Source organism: Schistocerca cancellata, chromosome 3 (genome assembly GCF_023864275.1).
Source record: "Schistocerca cancellata isolate TAMUIC-IGC-003103 chromosome 3, iqSchCanc2.1, whole genome shotgun sequence".
Classification (NCBI taxonomy): domain Eukaryota; kingdom Metazoa; phylum Arthropoda; class Insecta; order Orthoptera; family Acrididae; genus Schistocerca; species Schistocerca cancellata.
The window spans coordinates 943,618,084-943,644,734 of NC_064628.1; the positions used below are offsets into that span (position 1 = coordinate 943,618,084).

Below are 26,651 nucleotides of genomic sequence, written 5' to 3' on the forward strand. Positions count from 1 at the left end.
AGAGGTTGTGCCTTTAGATATGCGGAGAGTGTTTCACCAAGTGAATTTGCACATTTTATTGTGATATGTGGATACTCGAGTAAGTTATGTTGTCCGCCATTAGATTCCGAGAGTCGACCAATCACAGCTAGGCTGCTCGTCTGCTCCTGGTGCAAGGCACACTACAGCTGGGAATTTCGAATGTAATAGCTCTTACCTACTTCAACTGTCCTCACATTCAATAGAACGCTACATTAAAGCATCCTCATCGAACCAAATTACAGTCTGTCTGTCACGACTTACGCAGTTGTTTACGGGATTGATTTTTATATTATATGTTCTTTCGGAGTTTATCAAACTCTGACATGATTGCTTTAGGTAACGTAGGAAGTAAAACGGGTTATTTTGAGGTTAAATAATCAAAATTCACGGTCAAAATTAAAATAGATCTCTCTTAACCATTCTCTTCTTATATGCCTCAGTTCGTGATATGACTATTACGACTAAATTTAGTCATACCATTGATTTATTTTCTTCGTAGACTGAACAAAGTAACTAGCTATAAAAATCAATTGGTTGCAAACAAAATCCGAAGACACACGAAAAAACTGTACCAAATGGTCACTAAACTTTGAAGCTGTAAAAGAAATGGATTAATTCTTCAGCTAGGCTGAAACTTACACCATCTCAGTTACTTCACTCAACTACTGCGGGCGAGATACCAGGAGCAACGTCTTTAAAATCCCAGGAGCGAGTGAAGAGCAGTCTGGCAAAATCGAAGTCCTCAGAGGTAGCGGTAGAGGCCAGAGAAAACCCTTTCCACACCCTACCAACTTAGGCACAATAGTGTTTCGATCAGAAGAATCCAAACCTCTTTGCCTTACTCTGCTAGGCCTAGCCTAGCCTAGCCTATAAATGAGTTGGCTAAACTGTCACAGCAACAGACGGGAATTTTATCCGCAACAAAACACTGTGAAAACACAGTACACAGACACCTTCATTGACTCTGTCATTCAAAGAGGTTAGGGCTGGGAAAGGAACATAGGAATACAACATTAAGACATCGTAACCAATGGTGGGGGAGGTAGGGGAAACACAGATACTTAACGGATCTTCAGATATACGTGTAAAACGGATGTAAAACAGACTTGTTGGAAACAGACATGATTTCAGTATGTATGAAATCGTGGCCAATAAAGACACACTCACCTGCTGACTCTTTATCCTCGCATGAATTACTAAATTAACAGAGTGTACCAGGTGCAAGCCTTTCACATCATTTGACATCTCCTTAAATACTAATATTCCTACTGAAACTTCTTGTATATATACTGGTTGTAGATTTAATAATCTCTTTGCTGAGTATTAAATACAAATATTTACTTCTTGAACCATGAACTACTCATAGGATAATTTCTCAGGAATCAATTTTAGAAGGCAAAGCTTCGTTTAGGCGATACCAAGATTCGGTTAGATTCTACATCAACATTTATACTCCGCAAGCTATGCAACGGTGTGTGGCGGAGGGCACTTAACGTGCCACTGTCATTACCTCCCTTTCCTGTTCCACTCGCGTATGGTTCGCGGGAAGAACGACTGCCGGAAAGCCTTCGTGCGCTCTCGAATCTCTCTAATTTTACATTCGTGATCTCCTCGGGAGGTATAAGTAGGGGGAAGCAATATATTCGATACCTCATCCAGAAACGCACTCTCTCGAAACCTGGGCAGCAAGTTACTCCGCGATGCATAGCACCTCTCTTGCAGGGTCTGCCACTTGAATTTGCTAAACATCTCCGTAACGCTATCACGCTTACAAATAACTCTGTGACGAAACGCGCCGCTCTTCTTTGGATCTTCTGTATCCTCTCTGTCAACCCGACCTGGTACGGATCCCACACTGATGAGCGATACTCAAGTATAAGTCGAACGAGTGTTTTGTAAGCCACCTCCTTTGTTGATGGACTACATTTTCTAAGGACTCTCCCAGTGAGTCTCAACCTTGCACTCGCCTTACCAACAATTAATTTTATATGATCATTCCACTTCAAATCGTTCCGTACGCATACTCCCAGATATTTTACTGAAGTAACTGCTACCAATGTTTGTTACGCTATCATATAATCATACAATAAAGGATCCTTCTTTCTATGTATTCGCAATAAATTACATTTGTCTATGTTAAGAGTCAGTTTCCACTCCCTGTATCAAGTGCCTATCCGCTGCAGATCTTCCTGCATTTCGCTGCAATTTTCTAATGCTGCAACTTCTCTGTTTACTACAGCATCATCCGCTAAAAGCCGCATGGAACTTCCGACACTATCTACTTTGTCATTTATATATGTTGTGAAAAGCAATGGTCCCATAACACTCCCCTGTGTCACACCAGAGGTTACTTTAACGTGTGTAGACGTCTCTCCATTGAGAACAACATGCTGTGTTCTGTTTACTAAAAACTCCTCAATCCAGAAACACAGCTGGTCTGATATTCCGTAGGCTCTTACTTTGTTTATCAGGCGACAGTGCGGAACTGTATCGAACGCTCTCCGGAAGTCAAGGAAAATGACATCTACCTGGGAGACTGTATGTAATATTTTCTGAGTCTCATGAACAAATAAAGCGAGTTCGGTCTCACACAATCGCTGTTTCCTGAATCCATTTTAATTCCTACAGAATAGATTGTGGGTTTCCAGAAATGACACGGTACGCGAGCAAAAAACATGTTCTAAAATTCTGCAACAGATCAATGTCAGAGATATAGGCCTATAGTTTTGCGCATCTGCTCGACGACACTTATTGAAAACTGGAACTACCTGTGCTCTTTTCCAATTAGTTGGAACTTTCCGTTCCTCTAGAGACTTGCGGTACATGGCTGTTAGAAGGAGTTCAAGTTCTTTCGCGTACTCTGTGTAGAATCGAATTGGTATCCCATCAGGTCCAGTGGACTTTCCTCTGCTGAGTGATTTCAGTTGCTTTTCTATTCCTTGGACACTTATTTCGATGTCAGCCATTTTTTCGTTCGTGCGAGGATTTAGAAAATGAAGTGCAGTGCGGTCTTCCTCTGTGAAACAGCTTTGGAAAAAGGTGTTTAGTGTTGTGACTTAGCAAGACAGCCAAGCCACTAGGAGGAAGCCGAAAGGCACGCGTTTAAGCTCACGCAGACTGGTGTGAGATCTGGAACAGTTAAGGGAATTTATAGTAGCAAAGAACGTAAGTAACTACTGGAATACTTAACTTTAATTAATAATTGGTGAACATCGGTCTGACGGTACATGCATCACAAGATAAATAGCAAATGAAAATGGCACCTTGCTAGGTCGTAGCAAATTACGTAAGGCTATGCTAACTGTCGTCTCGGCAAATGAGAGCTTAATTTGTCAGTGAACCATCACTAGCAAAGTCGGCTGTACAACTGGGGCGAGTGCTAGGACGTCTCTCTAGACATGCCGTGTGGCGGCGCTCGGTCTGCAATCACTGATAGTGGCGACACGCAGGTCCGACTTATATTAACGGACCGCGGCCGATTTAAAGGCTACCACCTAGCAAGTGTGGTGTCTGGCGGTGACACCACATTTAGTGTTTCAGCTTTTCGCTTGTCATCCTCTGTTTCAATGCCATCATCGTCCCAGAGTGTCTGGATATGCTGTTTCGATCCACTTATTGATTTAACGTAAGACCAGAACATCGAAGGTTTTCTGTCAAGTCGGTACATAGAAATTTACTTTCGAATTCACGAACGCTTCACGCATAGCCATCCTTACGCTAACTTTGACATCGTTTAGCTTCTGTTTGTCTGAGAGGTTTTGGCTGCGTTTAAACTTGCAGTGAAGCTCTCTTTGCTTTCGCTGTAGTTTCTTAACTTTGTTGTTGAACCACGGTGGGTTTTTCCCGTCCCTCACAGTTTTACTCGGCACGTATCTGTCTAAAACGCATTTTACGATTGCCTTGAACTTTTTCCATAACACTCAACATTGTCAGTGTTGGAACAGAAATTTTCGTTTTGATCTGTTTGGTAGTCTGAAATCTGCCTCCTATTACTCTTGCTAAACAGATAAAACTTCCTCCCTTTTTTATATTCCTATTTACTTCCATTTTCAGGGATGCTGCAACGGCCTTATGATCACTGATTCCCTGTTCTGCGCTTACAGAGTCGAAAAGTTCGGGTCTGTTTGTTATCAGTAGGTCAAAGATGTTATCTCCACGGGTCGGTTCTCTGTTTAATTGCTCTAGGTAATTTTCGGATAGTGCACTCAGTATAATGTCAGTCGATGTTCTGTCGCTACCTGCCGTCCTAAACATCTGAGTGTCCCAGACTGTATCTTGTAAATTGAAATCTCCACCTAAGACTATAATATGCTGAGGAAATGCTCTCAGTTGTTCTGCCAGTAATGCTGCTGAGTTGGGAGATCGGCAAAAAGAGCCAATTATTAACATAGCTCGGTTGTTGAGTATAACTTCCGCCCATAATAATTCACAGGAACTCTCCACTTCTATTTCACTACAGGATAAACTACTACTAACAGCGACAAACACGACACCACCGGTTGCATTCAATCTATCCTTTCTAAACACCGCCTGTGCCTTTGTAGAAATTTCGGCAGAATTTATCTCTGGCTTCAGCCAGCTTTCCGTACCTACAACGATTTCAGCTTCGGTGATTTCTATCAGCGCTTGAAGTTCCGGTACTTTACCAACCCAGCTTCGACAGTTTACAATTACAATACTGATTGCTGCTTGATTAGGTGAGATAGATTAAGTTCTAGTTCCTTTGAACCACAAATAAGGTGATTCTCGTGGGTGTGGAGCATGTCAGAAGCTATAACATAAAATACAGGACACTAGAATATAATACTCACTTACCTGATCATTTTTTAGGAGATTGTCAAAATATGTAAACACATTACAGTAAACTGGAACTACTAATGTATACTGAATTAATACACTGCCAGAATGAAACATGACCATGCATTTTAATAGTTTTATCATACACAAAATACCTAATATAGACTGTTGTGACCAAGTGATGTCAAAACTGAAATGAAATAGACATTTTTAATCAAGCTGGTCTAACAGTCCCCATTAAGACATTCATCTAAGAGTAGAAGTAGTTGCCTACCAAAACGTCTTTCAAACACCCTTTAAACTGCGCTATCTTTCCAATGTTACTGGCACTTTCAATTTACTGGAAATGTTTTTTCCTTTATATTTCACCCCTTTTTGGACCAAGATAAGTGATTTTAGGTCCATATGTAGATTGTTCTCATTCCTAATATTGACTCTACTCATTGAGTTATTGGTGACAGATGGAGACATATTATTTGCAACAAATTTCATTAAGGTGTAAATATACTGAGAAGTTGTGATTAGATTAACCAGTTCCTTGAACAGGTTTCTACATGATGTCCTTTAATGTACACCACGAATGAGTCTTATTACACATTTTTACATTCTAAAAATTTTGGTCGGTTTAATGAGCTAATCCAAAACATGGATCTATACTCATAGTAGAATGAAAGTAAGCAAAGTATGCAAGCAGAATGAGATTTTCACTTTGCAGCGGAGTGTGCGCTGATATGAAACTTCCTGGCAGATTAAAACTGTGTGCCCGACCGAGACTCGAACTCGGGACCTTTGCCTTTCGCGGGCTTCTGTAAAGTTTGGAAGGTAGGAGACGAGATACTGGCAGAAGTAAAGCTGTGAGGACCGGGCGTGAGTCGTGTTTCGGTAGCTCAGATGGTAGAGCACTTGCCCGCGAATGGCAAAGGTCCCGAGTTCGAGTCTCGGTCGGGCACACAGTTTTAATCTGCCAGGAAGTTTCAAAGTATGCAAGGTTTTTAAAATTTCGTATTTATCTCTCCTACATGTGACATCATTCGCAATGCAGAAATTCTGTGGCATGCCCTTCCTAAATGAATTTATTACCGATTTGTAATCCTAGAAATTTAACACTGTTAACCTCTTCTATCTGCATGTCTTCATATGTTACACACATGTTGGGAGGAAATCTCTTGCAGGCTGTGAACTGCCTGTAGTGGGTCTTTTCAAAGTTTAATGACAGTGAATTAGCCCTGAACCATTTATTAATGTCAGTGAAAATTTTATTTGCAGCCATTTCTAAATCTGTACTTGACTTGCGCTTATTACAATGAATGTATCATCTGCAACCAAAACAGTCTCAGCATTTGTCAAAGTAACAGACCAGAGGTGATTAATGTACATAAAAAAAGCAAGGGATTTATGATGCAACCTTGAGAAACACCACTTGTAATTAATTCCCAATCAGATAAATACTGATTGCTTATTCCACAGGTATTTCGCAATGACGCCGTTTGTTTCCTGTCAGTTCGTTCAGACTCGAACCATTTTGCAACACTGTCAGTACGCCATAAAATTCACACAATCAAAAGATTCTGACAGGTCACAGAAAATGCTAGTGGCCTCTAATTTGTTATCTAATGAATTAAGTACATTCTCACCGTACGTGTAAATAGCCTTCTCTGTATCGGAACCCTTAAGGATCCCAAACTGTGAATTGGACAATATATTGCTTGGAGTCAGATGCTTAAGAAGACTCTTGAACACAATCTTTTCAAATATTTTAGAAAAACCGGCAAAAGTGAAATTTGTCGATAGTTTGACCGTATCCCTTCATCCTCCTTCTTGTAAAGAAGCTCAACTTGGGCATATTGTAGCCATTCTAAAAATGCCTCGCTGATAAGAGATTGATTACACAATAACGTAAGACAGAACTCAACTGAGATGAACACTCTCTGATTAACTTCGTTGATATGTTTTCATAACCACTAGAGTACTCTGATTTTAAACATTTTATGATGGATGCTACTTTTTTGGGAGAAGTGAGTGTCATTTCCTTTTTACTGAAGCTATTTGTAGAGATTGATCTCAGATATTCCATTGTACTGTTTACTGAACTCGATAACCCCACGTTGTCAGCAACAGAAACTTATTTAAGAGGTTTGCAACACTACATGCACCTCTTATCAAAAGCATGCAGACAAACTACCCGTGTCGCACATAGCAGTGGACAACATTTCTCACGAATAAGTTTCGTACAACCATAGGTCGAAGAAATGTTTTAGTTACCACTGTCAAAAACCACCAGGAGGAGGAAGATAAAACACGACATACCTGAACACGTTCTCCAAGTAATGAAAAGCGTGTAGAATCAAGTGTAAAAATGTTTGAATTGCTTCATGAAGTTCGGCGAATGGAGAAATGGTAGCACGCACACCTAACACAACGTCCCTTGTCATAGCGTATTCGTCTGACTTGCTACCGTTTTGAACTCCTGGGCGTACATGAGTGCCGGAATGGTAATATACTGCAGCAACTCACTGCTAACGGGAAGACAAGGAGTTGAGAAATTTGGAAATGTGTGGTAAGTTCCTACGAGACCAAACTGCTGAGGTCATCGATCCCTAAGCTTACACAGTACTTAATATAACTTAAACTAACTTACGCTGAGGACAAAACACACACACACACACACACACACACACATGCGCGAGGGAGGACTCCAACCACCGACGGGGGAAGCCGCTCGAACCAATACAAGGCGCCCCAGACCACGCGGCTACCCTACGCGGTAAGCAGTCAATAAATGTTCGGTAAACACTTCTAGGACTACAAGTGAAGTTCAGCGCTAATATAAGTGAGGTGACCATTAAATCAGGAACTTTTAAAAATTTATAGATCTCGCTCCAGAAGGCTAAATTTTTAATTTAACTAACTTTGATTTCCGTTTGTGAAAGGGTTCGTGTTGCTTTCCATCCCAACGTTTCGAGAGGACGCCGACATTCTCCGTTTGTAGGGTGCTCCATTGTCTCCTCAGTCTCATGCAGACGTGTACACGTCCAAACGGTCAACTAAAGCTTAAACGTAACATGCTGCATGATATCAACGCCGCTGGTTAAACTGTGGAAGGCGTATGGCATTACCGACCGCGGCGTCCGAAGAGGCTGCCACGAACACAGCGAGACACCAAAGCACATCGTCGATGAACGTCAGCTTCCTGCGATCCTGTAAGAATTATACCACGCAAGTGGTACTTGAAGAAAGAACATACTGATACTCCAAACGACTACCATACACTACAGGGGACACCTGCTGGGGGAACTGGGGACGGAAGATTTGGAAGAGACCCTACCGCAGCAGGACGGCTATAACACGATTGAAGACAAACCTGGTAAAGTGGGACATAATAGATGAATATGACGACAGAGATGATTGCTGTTAGTGTCAGGGGAAGCAAGGAAGCATTCGACGAAGTTAAGGTTCGGGCTGAGTTACATTCATCTCTGGACACGAAAAAGTGAAGTAAAATTTGTTTAATAACTGAGTAAGGAGATACTTGTTCATTTACTTTTCAGGTGCGTTCATAACAAGGACAAATATTTCAGTTTCGCCTTTGTTCTTGAAATTTAATTCTCAAGAGCGCTTTGTTGAAAGAAGAAGCCCTACTACACGTTTCGATTTAGAGACACGAAAATCAAAGGCGGCAAGAGACAACGCCGTCGAAGGCTTCATTTCCGCTCAACTGCCAACTTCTTCACCTTAGGAGCGGGACTTGAACACTACGTCCTCAATTGAAGCTGAATTTAAACGAATCTGTCTTTCCCCTACACTTTTTACTATGATGTTCTAACTCACGTCATATTATCCAGAGCGCGTCATGTTTTTAGCATTTCATATGTGTTTCTCTTTTCGCCGATTCTACAAAGAATCTCATTATTGTTTATAAGTCCACGAAATTTTCAACATATTTCTATAGCACTATAACTTAAAATCTTCGATTCGCTTTCTCTCTGGTTTTTCTATAATCGATGAATCAGTACCACGCAGCGTTGTGCTCTAAATGTACATATAAATTTATTTCTCGGATTAAAGCCTACGTTTTAAAAACGCCCTGTGTTTTTGGAGTCTCAAACACGTCTAAATAACGGCACTTGAGATTCTGGTAGGAAGATCTTTCTCCAAATACCAGGGATTTTCATAGTAGCGAGTTTTATATTTAATAAACAGTGCTTAATGATGGCTACCTTCCCCTGTGTGCCAGGTTGTCTGAGGACCCAGAAATCGTAATTACATTTTACCTGAAGGATCAATCACAAAGGAAACGGGCAACTGAATTCTTACTCCAGGACTTTATGTCGACGAATCAGGATTTGAACTTCACTACATACTTCCTAGTAACTTTCTCTTACAGGGCACGTGAGGCTAGTGAGGACAGGAGAAGGGCAGGCATGCACATTCGTGAAAAGTTTGACGAACTAAACTGATAAAGCACTTTTATTAACAAAGTGGAATGTATTCCTGTACATTTAACGTGTATAAAGTCTTACACTATGGCTTCATTCGAGCAAACTGCATTAATTGTTATTACTCACCAGAGATTTGATAGGGGCAGGGGCGCAACATGAATGCACTTATGCTCACACGTCAAGACTAAGACATTCACAGAATAACCGAATACAGTATTCACCATTCTCTAGTTGTCAAAATTGGATTGTTTCTCGCAACGGAAAGAAATACGGAACTCAAGAACAGAAACACCATGCATGGCACGCACTTGGCCGAGTAAGGAGCACGTACTGCCCCATCTGAATTATCACTCATAGGAATCCCATAACATTTCTAAGAAATGATTTTACAGGTACGGAAACTTCTGAACCAACTTCCATCCAAACTCGGCGCACAAGTGTGCACAGGTGCGGCACATCACACTTGCCACAGACCAGCTCAGCGGTACTTCTAACAATCACCCCCTGTAATACATCTAACTTCTCTACAAATTCCAACCTTCCGTGGGTATAGACCGAACAAGCATGGAGGGGACGAACTGCCCAATGAACAATTCGAATTTGTCGGTAATGTCAGACACCTCCTGTCAACAGAAGAGGCGCCTGCTTACAGGTCCTCAAAATTCAGAGTCTAAAATATGAAGAAACGCACCCCTCGCACTAGGGTTAGAAGCAGCCAATCATGAGGGCACTCACTGTGAAACTTTCTCACATAACGCTCGGCCTATGTGGCGCCTCAGTTCAGCTTTGAAAGTTGAACGCAACTGCCATTCTCAGGCCTCTGCTGCAAAACTGAATCAATAAAATACACGTAAATTCTCCAAGTTGCATGTATTTCGAATTAAACTTGTATTCATTCGATCCAGCTATCAACTATGCTTGGGAAAGGTGGCCACAGGTACCTGGTGTGCTGAATATCAAATGTAATCAGAATGAAAATAAAACACTCCAATTTTGATTCCCAGTGTGTTCTTTCTCCATGGTGCGCAAAGAATATGAGAACACAAAGGCAGAGAAAAGACTCTGTAGAAATTGGTAAAGCCACAAAATTATATGAAAGCTGGATTGACTGACACCTTTCAGTTTGATAGTATAGTGACCGGTACGAAAATAGGGAGTCAAGGTCATCTCGCAATATTACAGCATTGCCAGTTTTTTATAATGATAATTTCAAATGTTCGTAAAAATTAAAAAAATAATATATATTGGGCAACTCTGTTTTTTAGTCCAGAATATGATGGAGTACTTTCCAAAATAAAATTCTCACTAGCTGCTAGGAAAAAAAATGAAAACTAAATTACAAGAAATTTTGGAGGAAATTAATTTTTTTATCTTAACCTTTGGTAGTAACAGAATCACTAATGTAATTGGACTGAAAAAAACTATTTTCAGAAGCTGCGACATCGTCGCGAAAAAATACAGTGACCCGTATATGTAATAAGTTTCCTTTAATTTACGTCTATGGTCACAATCTTTTCTGTTTAACAGATTACCGGTTACTTTGTTGTTATGAAACAGATCTGATGATGGTCATTAAAGACCGAAACCAGAAATCTGTTAAACAGAAACAATTGTGACCATAGACGTAAATTAAAGGAAACTTATGAAAAAACTATGAACATCCTTAAAGTTTACAGATGGGTGCTACGTCTTTTATTTCGGATACATAAAAATATTCTGAGTAAAAATAAAACTGTACCGACTGCGTAGCGAAAAACGTAGTCGCTGATGAATTTTTGTTCCGTAGGTCTGTGAAGAAACTCCCCACGAGAAAGGTTTTAAGAAAACTACAAAATAATTTTTGGTAAGATTTCAGACATAATTATTTTATCGTATCACCTACAGAGGGAAATTACTTCCGTTATATTCTGTGCGCAGCCGCTCGCGAGTCGTTGTAGGCCGTCGCCAAGAGTTTTGTTCGGACGGCTCGCTTTAATATGACCGAGAAAATTCCCTACTTCCCGAAAATATTTTACTGGCTGCTAATACATATCTTTCCTCATTGCGTCCATCACTCAAAACGCAAATATACGCTGCGCAAAAGTAATTGTGGTTATTTTGAAGCCAATATTTTCACTAAATTCGAGCAAAATATTTGTTCGAAAGGTTTTGTGAAACCCACGATTTATCTAAATTTGCTGTAAGCCCATTATTCTTAGCACGCGATACGTGTTTGGTACACATAAACTTCGTTCTTACTACTGCCATGCCCGTGTCTTGTGTTACAAATTTCGTCCATCATTACAGTTTCTGAATTAAAAACCAAGTGGGCGGATGAGACAGTGCACTGAAGTGACTGGCTAGAATAATCAATTTTATCACGGACGTTACCCCGTATTTCTCTAGCCATCGGATACTATCCTGTGTCATGCTGAAGTTCTAAATTCTACGTTCTAGCTTTTTGTAAAAGTCGTCAATTATCATAGATTTCTATGATCTCGGAGAATCAGAATAGGTGCTGGGACTGCTCTGATGTTACTGCACTGTTTATATATACAGTCGATACAGAAGCACCACAACGATTTGTCATTTTACGCACTGCATTACCTTTACTACAAAACAGCCAGTAAATCCTTCTATGAAAAAAAGGAGTTACATTTCGAATGTTTGTTATTAATTAATGCAGAATTGACAGTCTTATTTTAACTGACAGTTACTGTCTAGTAAACTAATCGCCACCACCTGTGATTAATTTATCAGACGTCTACTGTAAGGGAGAAACATTCGCAGTATGTCCTCTATAACTGAAATGAATAGACGAACATTTAAATCAAGTCAGCGTTTTACGTAGACAGCATTTACCTAAACTGGAGGATCTTCTAGCTCCGTGTCTTCAGATTCACTGTCGATTGTTTCAGGCAGGTGTATCATCACAGATTCCAATGTGGTGTCTCTTAAACCCTGGTTCAAGAAATCAGTATCTTGCAATGCTTCAGCGTGTTTTACACGCCTCTCCCAGTCCTGCTGAGTAATATTGTCAACAGAGCTTCGTGTGTTAGCTTCTCGACATCAACAAGTTTGAAAATAGTATTTCTTTTCTCTACCTCTCGCTTTACTTGTGCCCATATAAGTCCAGTGGGATTATACTGGCAATGATACGTTGGCAGACGTACCACTTGGTGTCCCATTGCGTTTGGTAATTGATCTAATTCCTATGTTTTTTTGGCACCTACGATTTCTTCCTTAGACTTCAGCCTTCGTTTTATCGACTGAAAATGAAAGATTTTTTTCTCTTTAACCACTCCATAATATCTGCCTGGCGCTAATTTAATCGTGGCACCTTTTCTATCTGAATGGAGTGGTAGCTGGCGTTAATTGACCCTTCTTCCAGCGCAGACAACAGTCGATTAAAATGATTCTTAAAAACTTCTACATTCATTTCTGAATGTTAATCGGATTGGCAAGAACTTTTCCCACCACGAAAAACAAGTTTGGCCTCTGGTGTGAAGCCTGTGGTTAATGAACCAGCATGGGCGATGATTAATCGACCATCTCTACCAGTAGGCACCTTCAAACCGCCGTTTCCTTTAGGTTCGTGCCATATACACTTATTGGTGTGGTTCTGTGAAACCCAAATTTCATCCAAGTACACTATAGTCCTGGTGTCTTCAGCAAGCAAGAACTCCATTGTACGCAAAAACTTCTCTCTTGCTGCTGCAATGTCTCTGCGTTCCATTAAGAATTTCCGTCTGTCAATACACTTCTTGAATCGGAAACCAAGGGAGCGGAGAAGAAGAAGAGCGGAGGTCTCTGAGCCCGAGCCCGAGTGATTAATTTATTCACAGAGGTCCGTTGGACCCACTCCTCTGTCGTAATATCCAAGTAAAGGTCTACACATGAGCTCTTTGTTAAAGTCGTCAAAGTCGGTTGATTTCTGTTCTCGTTCGTATCCATTTCTTAGAGAATCGAAACACTCAGTCATGTCTGAAGATTCTGCCAATGACACAGATTTGTTAATACGGCCTACAGTTGACTTGGAGACATCACACGCTTTAGGAGTAAGTTTATGAATCTGCGCAAAATTTAAGTTATTCCTCGCTTTTTCCATTGTCGGCCAGATCAGAAGAAAACTTGAGTACATTCGGTATGATAATTTTCGATTGTTTACAAATGTCTTTCCGTCCTTTACGCACGCCGACCGGAGGATTATTACAAGTAGGCCGTTGCTCCTGCATTATTGTTCACCACTGAACACACGTCAGAGCACATTTATAGAGACAGTAAGACACTGAGATCACACATGCACACTCGGTATAGCACGGTAACAATGACCTACCGCAGCACCAACGTTAACTACATGGCAAAAAAGGTGAGAGGCGGGCGAAAAACACCCCAGAGCCCCCGCTGGAGGCAGGCAGCGGTCGTGACCTTGAGGCCTCTACTTCTGTGCCGGCCACACTAGCAGATTTCTTTGGGCCAGGGATGCCTTCTGCCTGTGCTACTATGCTTTTATTTGTGCCCCTCGCTTCATCAGTCATGAGTTACTTTGCTTTCAAGGTAGCAGAATCTCTTTAATCCGTTTAGTTTGTCGTCCCCAGGTTTAGTATTAATTTTATCAGTAACGGCATGTCTGCTGCTCCTTATCACTTTCGTCATTCCTTGGTTCACTGTCAATCCATTCACTGTGCTGATTAGACCGCTTATTTCGTTCCTGTGATTTTTCCTAACTTTCACTAAGGATAGCAGTGCAATCAGCTAATCATATCACTGCTACATTGTGGCAATGATAAGGTTCGTTGACGGCACTGCAGTCAGGGTGAATTTAATCCCACTCTTTTATTCGGGTCATTGCTCCTTCGTCATGTGGAATGAACAGCAGTAATGAAAAACTAAATTCGTGTCTTGCACCCTTTTTACTCCAAAGGTTTCGTTCTTAATCACCTTTTCTTGTTTCTCCCTCTTGTTTCTTGTACATGTTATACTTTATGGCTTTCCCTATAACTTACTCCTTCTTTCCTCAGAATTTCCAAAGTCTTGCACCATTTTTTTTGGAACATTTATCCGTACCGACAAATCATATGAACGAATGTTGATTTTTTTTCTAGAGTTTTGCTTCCCTGACCAGTCGCACAGTCAGAACGGTCTGTGTGGTGCCCTTACCTTTCCTGAAGACAAACTGATGATAGCTTAAGGATTGTCTAAGACAGACGCCCGTAGAACTTAACCACGGGAAAGAAGGTAATGCCAGTTCGAGTCGCAGTCTGGCACAAATTTTAATTAGTCACGAAATATTCCTGTACTGTTATTCAAACTTGTGAGTCACGTAGTTAGTGTCTTGAGGATCGACGGCGAGCACTTGTCCCTCTCACGTAATGGGTTTGTCCTCCGCGCCGCTATTCATGACTGAGTACCCACAATGGGATGGAAATTTCGTAGCGCGGTGGAGATCACTACACCAAAGCGGCACTTCGTAACCGGGGGAAGGTCCAACAAGTTGTCGCCGTAGCGACAGATTGGGTGTTATTATTCGGCGGAGCGCCCGTAATACTGCCTGAGCCGCCGTAACGTGACGTGTGGCGACGGCGTACGTTTTAACACACAATGGCACGCCTGGCGCTCGTGATCAAATCGCTTGACATTAGGAGCCGCGTCACGCCTCGTTACCCGTGCTGATATTCGGGCTGCGCTGAATTTTTATTCCTCTTTGTACGGCGGCCAGAGTTGATGACTGCGGCGGCTGCTCGTACACGTGCATCCAGTCCGGAGACCTCCAGATAACTCACCGGGGACATCAGATACCGGCCACTGCCAGCAACAAGTAATGCCACCTTTTCCTTTTATTTTCATACAATGACCAGTCTCACATTACCTCGTTATTGTTTTATTATTTTCTCTGTCATTCTAGTGTATGTGTACCAGTACATGATGTAACCATTGCTACATACCGACAATTTTCTTTAAATTATTCTAGTGTACATTGATTAGATACGCTTCAAAGTCTTCTGGCATGTCCTGTCAACCAATTCCGGTTCTGTAAGGGCTGTTTCTATTTTATTTATTTATTTATTTACTCGTCAAGTTCTGTAGGACCAAATTGAGGAGCAAATCTCCAAGGTCATGGAACGTGTCAGTACATGAACTTACAACATAAAAGTAATAACACTTACTTACTTACTTATTCACTGGTCATACCGGACTCGAGAGTCCATTACCGCAGCAACATATTTTCGCCATCTGTCCCTGTCTTGGGCTATTTCCTTCCATTCACCTTCAATACCTAGTCTCCTCAAATCAGCCTTCACATTGTCCTCCCATCTACGCCTCGGTCTCCCCACAGGAAGTTTTCCTTCTAGGTGCTCTACCAGTACTCTGCGTGCTGCCCTGCGCTCATCCATTCGAGCTACGTGACCCACCCGTCGCAGCCTACGTGATTTGATAATACTGATTATGTCAGGGCTTCAATAGAGTTCGTGAACCTCTTCGTTACGCAGTTTTCGCCACTCTCCGCTAATATCATCCCTTTTCGCTCCGAAAATTTTCCTCAAAATTTTGTTTTCAAATACTCGAAACGGCTTTTCATTTTGCACAGCGAGCGACCAAGATCACACCCATACAGCATAACTGGTAGAATACTAGTTTTGTATATTCTAATCTTTAAATTCCTAGACAATATCCGTGATGGAAGTAATCTATTCAGTGAGGAGTAGCACGCATTTCCCGCCCATAATCTCTTCTTCAGTTCGGATTCAATCTCATTTCTCGAAGTGATGTCCATGCCTAGATACTGAAATGTATTCACTGTTTCAAACTGCATGTCTCCAACTCTTAACATTTCCTGATCTACTTCTGTTGGCATTCTAGTAGTAACCAGGTATTTAGTTTTGTCTTCACTTATCCTTAGACCTACATCTTCACTAGCCTTGATTAACGCATTCGCATTTGCTGTTACAGATTCTTTCCTATCACTAATGATGTTTAGATCATGTGCATATCCTAATATATTAATATTTCCATTTAACTCCACACCCCCTGAATTATCTGCTGCCATTCGTACAATATATTGTAGGACTAAATTAAAAAGTAGCGGAGATAGGGCATCTCCCTGCTTAAGTCCGTTCTTTATTACAAATTCTTCTGACTCCAATTTCCCCACGCGTACTCTACCTTTTGTGTGTTTCAAACTCGCTTCTATAAGTTTAACGTACTTCTTTGGTATTCCAAGTTCCAAAAGAATTCTGTACAATTTTGATTGCAATACTGAATCATATGCTTTTGTAAAATCTATGAAAAGATTATGAACTGGTTTATTGTATTCCCATTTCTTTTCCAAAATTTGACGCAGGGTAAATATTTGGTCTATAGTTGATCTGTTCCTCCGAAAGCCGGCTTGGTAATTGTGGTGTCACCGCCAGACACCACACTTGCTAGGTGGTAGCGTTTAAATCGGCCGCGGTCCGTTAGTATACGTCGGACCCGCGTGTCGCCACTGTCAGTGATTGCAGACCGAGCGCCGCCACACGGCAGGTCTAGAGAGACGTCCTAGCACTCAGCCCCAGTTGTATAGCCGACGTTCATAGCAATGGTTCACTGACAAATTACGCTCTCATTTGCCGAGATGATAGTTAGCATAGCCTTCAGCTACGTCATTTGCTACGACCTAGCAAGGCGCCATATCCTTTGCTATTTATCTTGTGAAGCATGTACAGTCAAGAGAGATGTTCACCAATTGTGGATTAAAGTTAAGTATTCTACCAGTTACCTCCTGTTTTGCTAGTCTTATTTCTCTGACCTGTTCCAGACCTCACGCCAGCCTGCGTGAGCTTAAACGCGCGCCTTTCGGCTTCCTCCAAACCCCACAATTTTATCTGCATATGGTGTAAGCCTGCCTAGCAGAATATTCGAGAAAATTTTGGAACATACTGGTAATAGCGATATCCCTCTATAATTACTACAATCCATTTTGTCACCTTTCTTAAAAATTGGGATCCGAATCGATTCCTGCCACCCTTCGGGTATCATCTCTGAGTTCCATACTTTAGTTATCACTTTGTGAACTACTTCCACCAATTTCTGTCTCCCATATTTAACTAATTCTGCAATTATGCAGTCTGATCCTGGTGCTTTATGGTTTTTCAATTTCTTGATTGCATCTCTTACTTTCTTTAATGTTGGCTCAGGTATCTGGGGCTCTGCTGTATGTATTTCGTACGCCTGCTCATTTCCTGCTTCCTGGTGTACATTTAATAGATGCTCAAAATACGCCCTCCATTTACTTAATATAGTACTGGGGTCTGTCAGTATTCCCCCAGCATCCCCTCGAAGTGCATTTGTCCTTGCCTTGAAGCCCTTCCTATACCCATTTATGTCTAGGTAAAGTTCCCTAATGTTTTTTGTTTTACTGTTTGTTTCCATTTTTTTAATTTGATTGTTCAAATAATCCTTCTTCTTTGCCCATAGCCTACTTCCCTTCTCAAGTTCAAGAACTCCTCTCGTTTTCTGTCTCCCATTCTATCCCAATCTAATCGAGCTTTTCTCCTTTCGTCTACCAATTTCTTGCATTCCTCATCAAACCACGGTTTCCTCCTGTTCTACTTAATTGTACCTATTGTGACCTTCACTGTCTCTTTGATATTATTCCTCACAGTGATCCACTGTTTATTTACATCCTCGTCTTGATCTTCGTGTGTCCTGAGAGCATCAAACCTATTTGAAATTTCTATCATGTACCTTCTTCTAAAGTTTTCATCATTTAGCTTGTCAGTGTCGAACATAACAAGTTCTGCATTGTGACACCTTGATGTTGCTGTAGATAGCCGCTGGTGAACTTTGGCAACTACAAGAAAATGATCAGAATCGCAGTCTGCCCCCCTGAAAGTCCTAACATTTTCTATACTAGTGTGCCATCTCCGATCTACAAGAACATGATCAATTTGGTTTCGGGCGTGTCCATCCGGAGAGACCCAAGTTGTTTTATGAATGTCCTTTCTTTTGAAGTATGTACTCTCAACAATCATGTCTTTTGAAACAGCAAAATTAACCACCCTTGTGCCATTATCAGTCGAAATATTATGCAAACTTTCTCTCCAAATTGTAGGCCGGAATGCTTCCTCCTTCCCTATCTTCGCATTAAAATCACCTATGATTAATTTTGTATCATACGAGAAGAACTCATCCCACAGTTGATATAGTTCTTCATAAAAGCCGTCTTTAACAACCTCTTCAGTGTCCTCAGTTGGCGTGTGTACATTAATTACTAATTACTAATAGTCTATTCCACCTACCGGACAACACTATAACTGATAGTCGGTCACTAATGAAAAGTAGTAACACACAAAAATAGATGTTCATGAACCTGAAAAAATTGTCTGTCCACAAGTTTGAGTAAACGCTATCAGCAATACAATAAGAATCAGCTTAATTTTTAAAGGAAATCCTCGACAGAATAAAAGGAGTGACACACGAGGAAACTCTTCAGTTTCGATTTGAAAGCGCGTGGATTACTGCAAAGATTTTTGAATTCGAGTGGCAGCTTATTGAAAATGGATGCAGCAGTATACTGCACACCTTTTTGCACAAGAGTTAAGGAAGTCCGATCCAAATAGAGGTTTGATTTCTGCCGAGTATTAACCGAGTGAAAGCTCCTTATTCTTGGGAATAAACTAATATTGGTAACAAGAAACGACAATAAGGAATATACATATTGAGAGACCAATGTCAAAATACCCAGACTCGTGAACAGAGGTCGACAAGAGGTTCGTGAACTCACACCACTTATTGCCCGAACCGCCCGTTTATGACCCAAAATTATCCTTCTAGAATGGGAAGAGTTACCCCAAAACATAATACCATACGACATAAGTGAATGAAAATAAGCAAAGTAGACTAATTTACTTGTCGAAGTATCACTCACTTTCGATACCGTTCGAATAGTAAAAATGGCAGTATTAAGTCTTTGAACAAGATCCTGAATATGGGCTTTCTACGACAGCTTACTGTCTATCTGAACACCTAGAAATTTGAACTGTTCAGTTTCAGTAATCATATGCCCGTTCTGTGAGATTAAAACGTCGGGTTTTCTTGAATTGTGTGTTAGAAACTGTAAAAACTGAGTCTTACTGTGATTTAACGTTACTTTATTTTCTACAAGCCATGAATTGAGGTCATGTACTGCACTATTTGAAACCGAGTCAATGTTGCACACAACAGCTACCCATAATACTAAAGGGCGTATCATTTATATAAATAAGGAACAGGAGCGGCCCCAATACTGATCCCTGAGGCACCCCCCACTTTTCTAAACTTCTCTCGTTATCTGCCTTGCCATTACATCATTTCGCACTCTATCCATACAGTAGCCCACAGTTCAGACTCTTAAAAAGATCAAACTAAGTTGTACAGAGTGGGCCAATTAAAAATGGCTCGGACTAATGGAAACCATTTGTGGCAGCTTTCACAGTGGAGGAAAATAGTTACAGTTATTTCCCACAGGATGGGGCAGTTGCCCACACTGCCGGCCAAACCTTGGACAACATTTACACGATCTTCACACCCAATAGAGCAGTTAGCAGAGGTCCGTTTTGTGGCGGCCCTAGCTGGCCACCCAGGTCACGTGACCCATCAGTGTGAGATTACTTTGTGTGGGGAACCCTTAGGTCTGAGGGGTACCGCAACAACCCTCATAGTCTTCAAGAACTTCAGTCCAGCTTCGATTCGCCCTTAGCAGCTTGCTGACCAGGGCCCAATTTCAGCATTAGTATAGTCCGGATTCCGTTCCTCCGCTTTGTTTCTTTGCATCCTGGAATTCTGTGCTCCGGCTCACTTTTATTCTCCGGGTCACTTTTATTTGCACCATCCTGTATAAAATTGCCTCACGCTTATCGGGACAACAATAAAAAGAACGCTCTATTTTACGGAAAATAATAGTTTCTATGCGTCTAAATGTTTATGACGTCATATCTACTGAATTGTCTGTTATACAGTTATGTAGTACTGCAAGTACATTCAGTGGCATTTGTGGATAATGTCTGCAAAATGTGTTGAGAATGGATTAAGTAATCAAGAAGTACTAAACGAAAACGCCATCTCTGATGCTGAAATACAAGTGCATGAACAGTCAGAAGGTAGTAAGCGAAAATTTTTTTCTCTCGCAATTTTCTGCAAAGTGTCGCCGACGTAAGGTTTTGAAAGAATTGAACTAATGCGTGAAAAATTGTGGCAGGTCACTACGTAATTGAAGTACCAAATTTCCAAGTAAATATTTATTCAGAATATTTAATTGCAAAGGCGGCAGCTTTTATTCTACTTGTACAGTGTATTTGTGAAACCATTTGATGGTGTTACAAGTTCGTATTACTTCATGCAGCTCATATGCACTCGTTCTCAGACGGCTTGCTCGTTGTGTTGCAGCTGTGGAGAGGCCCGCCGGGACCGCCTGGGGTGTGCTCGTGTGAAGACCGGCCGCAGCCTAGAGCCGAGGTGAGTAAACACACACACACACACACACACACATACATACACACACACACACTTCTTGCCTGGCTACGACCTGCAGTTCTAGTGCTGCCTCAAGCCCGCCCGTCTGCGTGCTTAAAGATGCCAACGACACATCGATCTATCGGAAATATCGATAATTTGGTCCATTAACGTAGAATTTCCTTCATGGATATAATAACGTTGAAACGGTCGACATCTTTGCCTCGTTTCATAAAACGTGCACTGCGCATGTTATTTGACAAAGATACGTGAGCTAAGACTCACTTTCTGCACGCTGCACCTGTAGCATGTTTCGCGGCCGCTGTGCTGTGTCTTCGTGCCTTCTTTCGAGAGACACGAAGAAATATGTGGGCGGATTCAGACTTTCCACTGTTCGTCTGAGCTCGGAGAGAGCCGGTCGGCTTCGGAGTCGCGGCCGCAGATCGTAACACGCTTCCTATGTTTATCAGACTTGGGTTCATGCTTTTAGTGGCCCTAAAGTAAAATAACGTAGTGTTATATTCCTATTCTGTGTAGGGTACAGACTTGTTTCCTTCACGAATGACTCTAACGTCTGCATGGGTGGTGAAATCAAAAACATTCTCGAAATTTAACATGACTATCAAGCTCATACTAAGTCTTTCAACGTAGAGACGTTATGCTAGGTAAATACAAGCCATAGTTTATAGCATAAACAGTTAACTTCTGTATTTACTAGAGGTCCATGTAACTCCTGTCCAAGTGGCTTTGTCGCTCCGTTATGCATCATGTCGATCATTGTATTACCATGAGACCACCTTCAGTGCACAAATAATCTGAGAATTTCTTATTTTTACTCATTGTAATAAAAATAATTAAAATATCTCGTGTTTCAAACAACTTTTCTAAGAAGTGAAAGCGCCGTTCTTCCTTAGTCGCCACACAGTCAAAAGTTACGTCTGTTTGCTCCAAATTAGTGTTAATAATTTTCATTTTCTCATGTTCGACTTTCTCCACCGCTAAACGTGTTTTCTTTGGGGCAAAAATTGCCCATCAAGCTCAATAAGGTAACACAGTGATGCCGGATGCAGTCGCTAGCCTCGATCATTTTCTGTCTCTCACTGCACGGTCCTGTGCTGCAGCCTCTCATGAATTCAGTTCAAATGGCTCTGAGCACCATGGGACTTAACTTCTGAGGTCATCAGTCCCCTATAACTACTTAAACCTAACTAACCTAAGGACATCACACACATCCATGCCCGAGGCAAGATTCGAACCTGCGACCGTAGCAGTCGCTCGGTTCTGTACTGAAGCGGCAAGAACGACTCGGCCACCGCGACCCTCATGAATTTAGTCACGAAAGGTTAATAATGACAGACCGTATGAACACGTGTATTACACATGCTTATACCTGTAAGGGTAAGCTTAATGTACGCAGAAGTTGGATGCTGCGCAAGGACGACTAAGGAAGAGTTTTAGTGTCGCCGTGATCTCCATCGGGTAAGTTTTGTAAATCTTACCATGACAGGACATACTTTGTATGGCCCCATTCAGTGCCTGCTTAGCGCGATAGTTATTTATGCTAAAATTAAAGCAACTGCCAACTTATTATGCTCAATTGACTGCATAGACTCTAAGAAAAAAAGAAAAAGTGAGAAAAGTGCCACGAAGGAATTATCCGAATGGGATGGAAGTCAATGGATGTGATGTACATATACGGACAAACATTACAGTTTCAGAAGGTTGTCGTCCCGTATAGCGGACGACAGTCACATTGGTAACCCAATGCTGCCTGTCTCCAGACACAGGGGTAGGACGCTAACTCGATTGCCTCCCTTCATACTGCCCGACAACCGGGAGCGGCGTTTCTTCTCGTTCCACGGACCCTCTGGTTGTCACCGGCAGCCCCATCAGAGCCTAGTGTTACGTCAGCGGTGTCCTAAGCCCTGTCTTGTTATCCTCCATGGCAAGCCATCGTGAACTTACACTTCAGCAAGACAATGCCCGCCCGCACACGGCGAGGGTTTCTATTGCTTGTCTTCGTGCTTCCAAACCCTTTCTTGGCCAGCAAAGTCGCCGGATCTCTCCGCAACTGAGAACTTTTGGAGTGTTATGAGCAGGTCCTTCCACACAGATCGAGATTTTGACGATCTGACGCACCAGTCAGAGAGAATGTCGCACGATATCCCCCAGGACGACATCCAACAACGCTGTCGGTCATTGCCAAGCCGAATAAATGCTTGTATGAGGGCCATACGTGGACCAACGAGTTACCGACTTGCTCAATTTGTGAAGCTCTTCATCCTGAATAAATAATCCAAATTTTCTTAAATATAGTGCTGTTTTGTCTGCACATGTACATAAAATCTACAAATTTCCATTGCGTTCGGATAATACCTTCGTGGTGCGTCGTTTGATTTTGTCTTAGATTGTTTTTCAGGGCTATTAAATGACGTGTTGATAAATATGCTGACTTTGCTTTATTTATTTTATTGTACTTTTGGAAGTGGTAGCCACAATGTTTAGTTTTACATTTGACAATGGCGAATGGACTCCCTCACGCTGTATCGTTCCAGTAGGCTCAGTCGTTCCGGATTATCAACGAAGGCACAGTTTGAATTCCAGTATTGGCTTTAACTTGTGGAGATTCACGTTATAAACAAGCACCCTCATGAGATTTTTATTATCAGTCACACAGGGACATTACACTGTAGCTGTCCCACTGATATCGTGCTACGATAATAGTACCTTCTTTACACACTGACGGAAAAAGAAAGTATCACACCATCAACCAGCAGTCAGATATTGCGTCTTCTACGTAATGAATTACGTTCAAAATGCGTGTAATATTATTTATTGCTCTCGCTCACATCCCTTTCTGGCTTTGTAACCGACTGTTCCTATTGTGGTTTCCTGTGACAAGGCGATTTGCCTTAGTCTCATTGTGAGTGGAACAAGGCAGTACGCAGTTCGATAAACAAATACACTCCTGGAAATTGAAATAAGAACACCGTGAATTCATTGTCCCAGGAAGGGGAAACTTTATTGACACATTCCTGGGGTCAGATACATCACATGATCACACTGACAGAACCACAGGCACATAGACACACGCAACAGAGCATGCACAATGTCGGCACTAGTACAGTGTATATCCACCTTTCGCAGCAATGCAGGCTGCTATTCTCCCATGGAGACGATCGTAGAGATGCTGGATGTAGTCCTGTGGAACGGCTTGCCATGCCATTTCCACCTGGCGCCTCAGTTGGACCAGCGTTCGTGCTGGACGTGCAGACCGCGTGAGACGACGCTTCATCCAGTCCCAAACATGCTCAATGGGGGACAGATCCGGAGATCTTGCTGGCCAGGGTAGTTGACTTACACCTTCTAGAGCACGTTGGGTGGCACGGGATACATGCGGACGTGCATTGTCCTGTTGGAACAGCAAGTTCACTTGCCGGTCTAGGAATGGTAGAACGATGGGTTCGATGACGTTTTGGATGTACCGTGCACTATTCAGTGTCCCCTCGACCATCACCAGTGGTGTACGGCCAGTGTAGGAGATCGCTCCCCACACCATGATGCCGGGTGTTGGCCCTGTGTGCCTCGGTCGTATGCAGTCCTGATTGTGGCGCTCACCTGCACGGCGCCAAACACGCATACGACCATCATTGGCACCAAGGCAGAAGCGACTCTCATCGCTGAAGACGACACGTCTCCATTCGTCCCTCCATTCACGCCTGTCGCGACACCACTGGAGGCGGGCTGCACGATGTTGGGGCGTGAGCGGAAGACGGCCTAACGGTGTGCGGGACCGTAGCCCAGCTTCATGGAGACGGTTGCGAATGGTCCTCGCCGATACCCCAGGAGCAACAGTGTCCCTAATTTGCTGGGAAGTGGCGGTGCGGTCCCCTACGGCACTGCGTAGGATCCTACGGTCTTGGCGTGCATCCGTGCGTCGCTGCGGTCCGGTCCCAGGTCGACGGGCACGTGCACCTTCCGCCGACCACTGGCGACAACATCGATGTTCTGTGGAGACCTCACACCCCACGTGTTGAGCAATGCGGCGGTACGTCCACCCGGCCTCCCGCATGCCCACTATACGCCCTCGCTCAAAGTCCGTCAACTGCACATACGGTTCACGTCCACGCTGTCGCGGCATGCTACCAGTGTTAAAGACTGCGATGGAGCTCCGTATGCCACGGCAAACTGGCTGACACTGACGGCGGCGGTGCACAAATGCTGCGCAGCTAGCGCTATTCGACGGCCAACACCGCGGTTCCTGGTGTGTCCGCTGTGCCGTGCGTGTGATCATTGCTTGTACAGCCCTCTCGCAGTGTCCGGAGCAAGTATGGTGGGTCTGACACACCGGTGTCAATGTGTTCTTTTTTCCATTTCCAGGAGTGTACAAATGGCAGCTTCAGGCATAAAGAAGCGATAAAGATGACGTAAATATGTGATTCCGATAATCCTCTACACTGTCAACAGAACAGCTGCAGTGACGGCTAAGTTTTAGCGAAAAAGTAGTAAGAAGTAAGTAGCTAGCCACGAGACGGCTTACATTAGCCGCCACGGTCTGGAAGCCGGCTATGTGGAAACATGTGGGACAGTGTAAACAGAAAGGCAAGCGGGTTGCTCGATCAAAGCAACAGAACACAGCACACCACATCAGGAGCCGCCGCAAAGGGCGACAGATGTCACTACACCTGGGCTGCTCCTTGTAAGAACGACGTCGCTAGGCGCGAGTTTTAAGGAAACAAAAGCGCTGGAGAGAGCTATAAAGAGTTCTGTAATTTGAGGAACGTGAGATTCGTCACTGACTCTTCATCCAGTAGTCTGCTCGGCATAGCCGCCGAATTCTGCAGCAGCACCACGACGCCGGGCCGCGGGATGATGGAGCGTCCCCAGCAGCAGCCGTGGGTTCGAGTCCCGGCTGCAGCCGCCGCCTTCAGCACCCGAGCGCGCCGTCGATCCACACTGCCACCAGCACTACATCTACATCCACATGGATACTCTGCAAATTACATTTAAGTGCCTGGTAGAGGCATCATCGAACCACCTACACAATTCTCTATGATTCCAATCTAGTATAGCGCGCGGAAAGAACGAACACCTATATCTTTCCGTGCGAGCTCTGATTTCCCTCATGGTGATCGTTTCTCCCTATGTACATCGGCGTCAAAATTTGACGAGGAGAAATTTGGTGATTGTAATTTCGTGACAAGATTCTTCTGCAACGAAATACGCCTTTGTTTTAATGCTGTCCATCCCAAATCCTGTATAATTTCAGTGACACTCTCTCACCTATTTCGCAATCGTACAAAACATGCCGCCCTTCTTTGAACTTTTTCGATGTGCTTCGTCGACCCTATCTGGCAAGGATCCCACATCGGGCAGCAGTATTCTGAAACAGTACGGACAAGCGTAGTGTAGGCAGTCTCCTTAATAGATCAGTTACATTTTCTGTGACCTGCCAATAAAACGTAGTCTTTGGTTAGCCTTCCCCACAACATTTTCTATGTGTTCCTTCCAATTTACGTTGTTCGTAATTGTAATTCTTAGGTATTTTGTCGAATTTACGGTCTTTAGATTTGACTGATTTATCGTATAATCACACTTTTCGTTATTTACAGTCAACTGCCGTTTTTCGCACCATACAGATATCTTCTCTAAACCGTTTTGCAATTTTTTTATCTTCTGATTTAGCTAGTCGATAAACCTAAGACGGCTGCTCAAATTATCTCCCAAATAGTTTGAAGAGATAAGGAATAGGAAAGGGCCTATAACACTTCCTTGAGGAACGCCGGAAATCACTTCTGTTTTACTCGATGACTTTCCGTCAATTACTACGAATCTCTGAAAAGATATCACGAATCCAGTCACATCACTGAGACGATATTCCATAGGCACGCAATTTTACTACAAGCCGCTTATGTGGTACAGTGTCAAAAGCCTTCCAGAAAT

General features: G+C 42.6%; 1 protein-coding gene across 1 annotated transcript in view; it reads left to right on the forward strand.

Annotated features, from left to right (window-relative positions):
- Window positions 1-26,651, forward strand: part of LOC126176670 (collagen alpha-1(I) chain-like) — a gene marked incomplete at its 3' end in the record, with an annotated part of 308,515 nt that overhangs the window by 94,739 nt on the left and 187,125 nt on the right. The window contains exon 4 of the mRNA XM_049923829.1: window positions 20,643-20,711. Within this exon, the coding sequence (XP_049779786.1) occupies window positions 20,643-20,711 (69 nt within the window). The remainder of the gene's footprint in view (window positions 1-20,642; window positions 20,712-26,651) is intronic.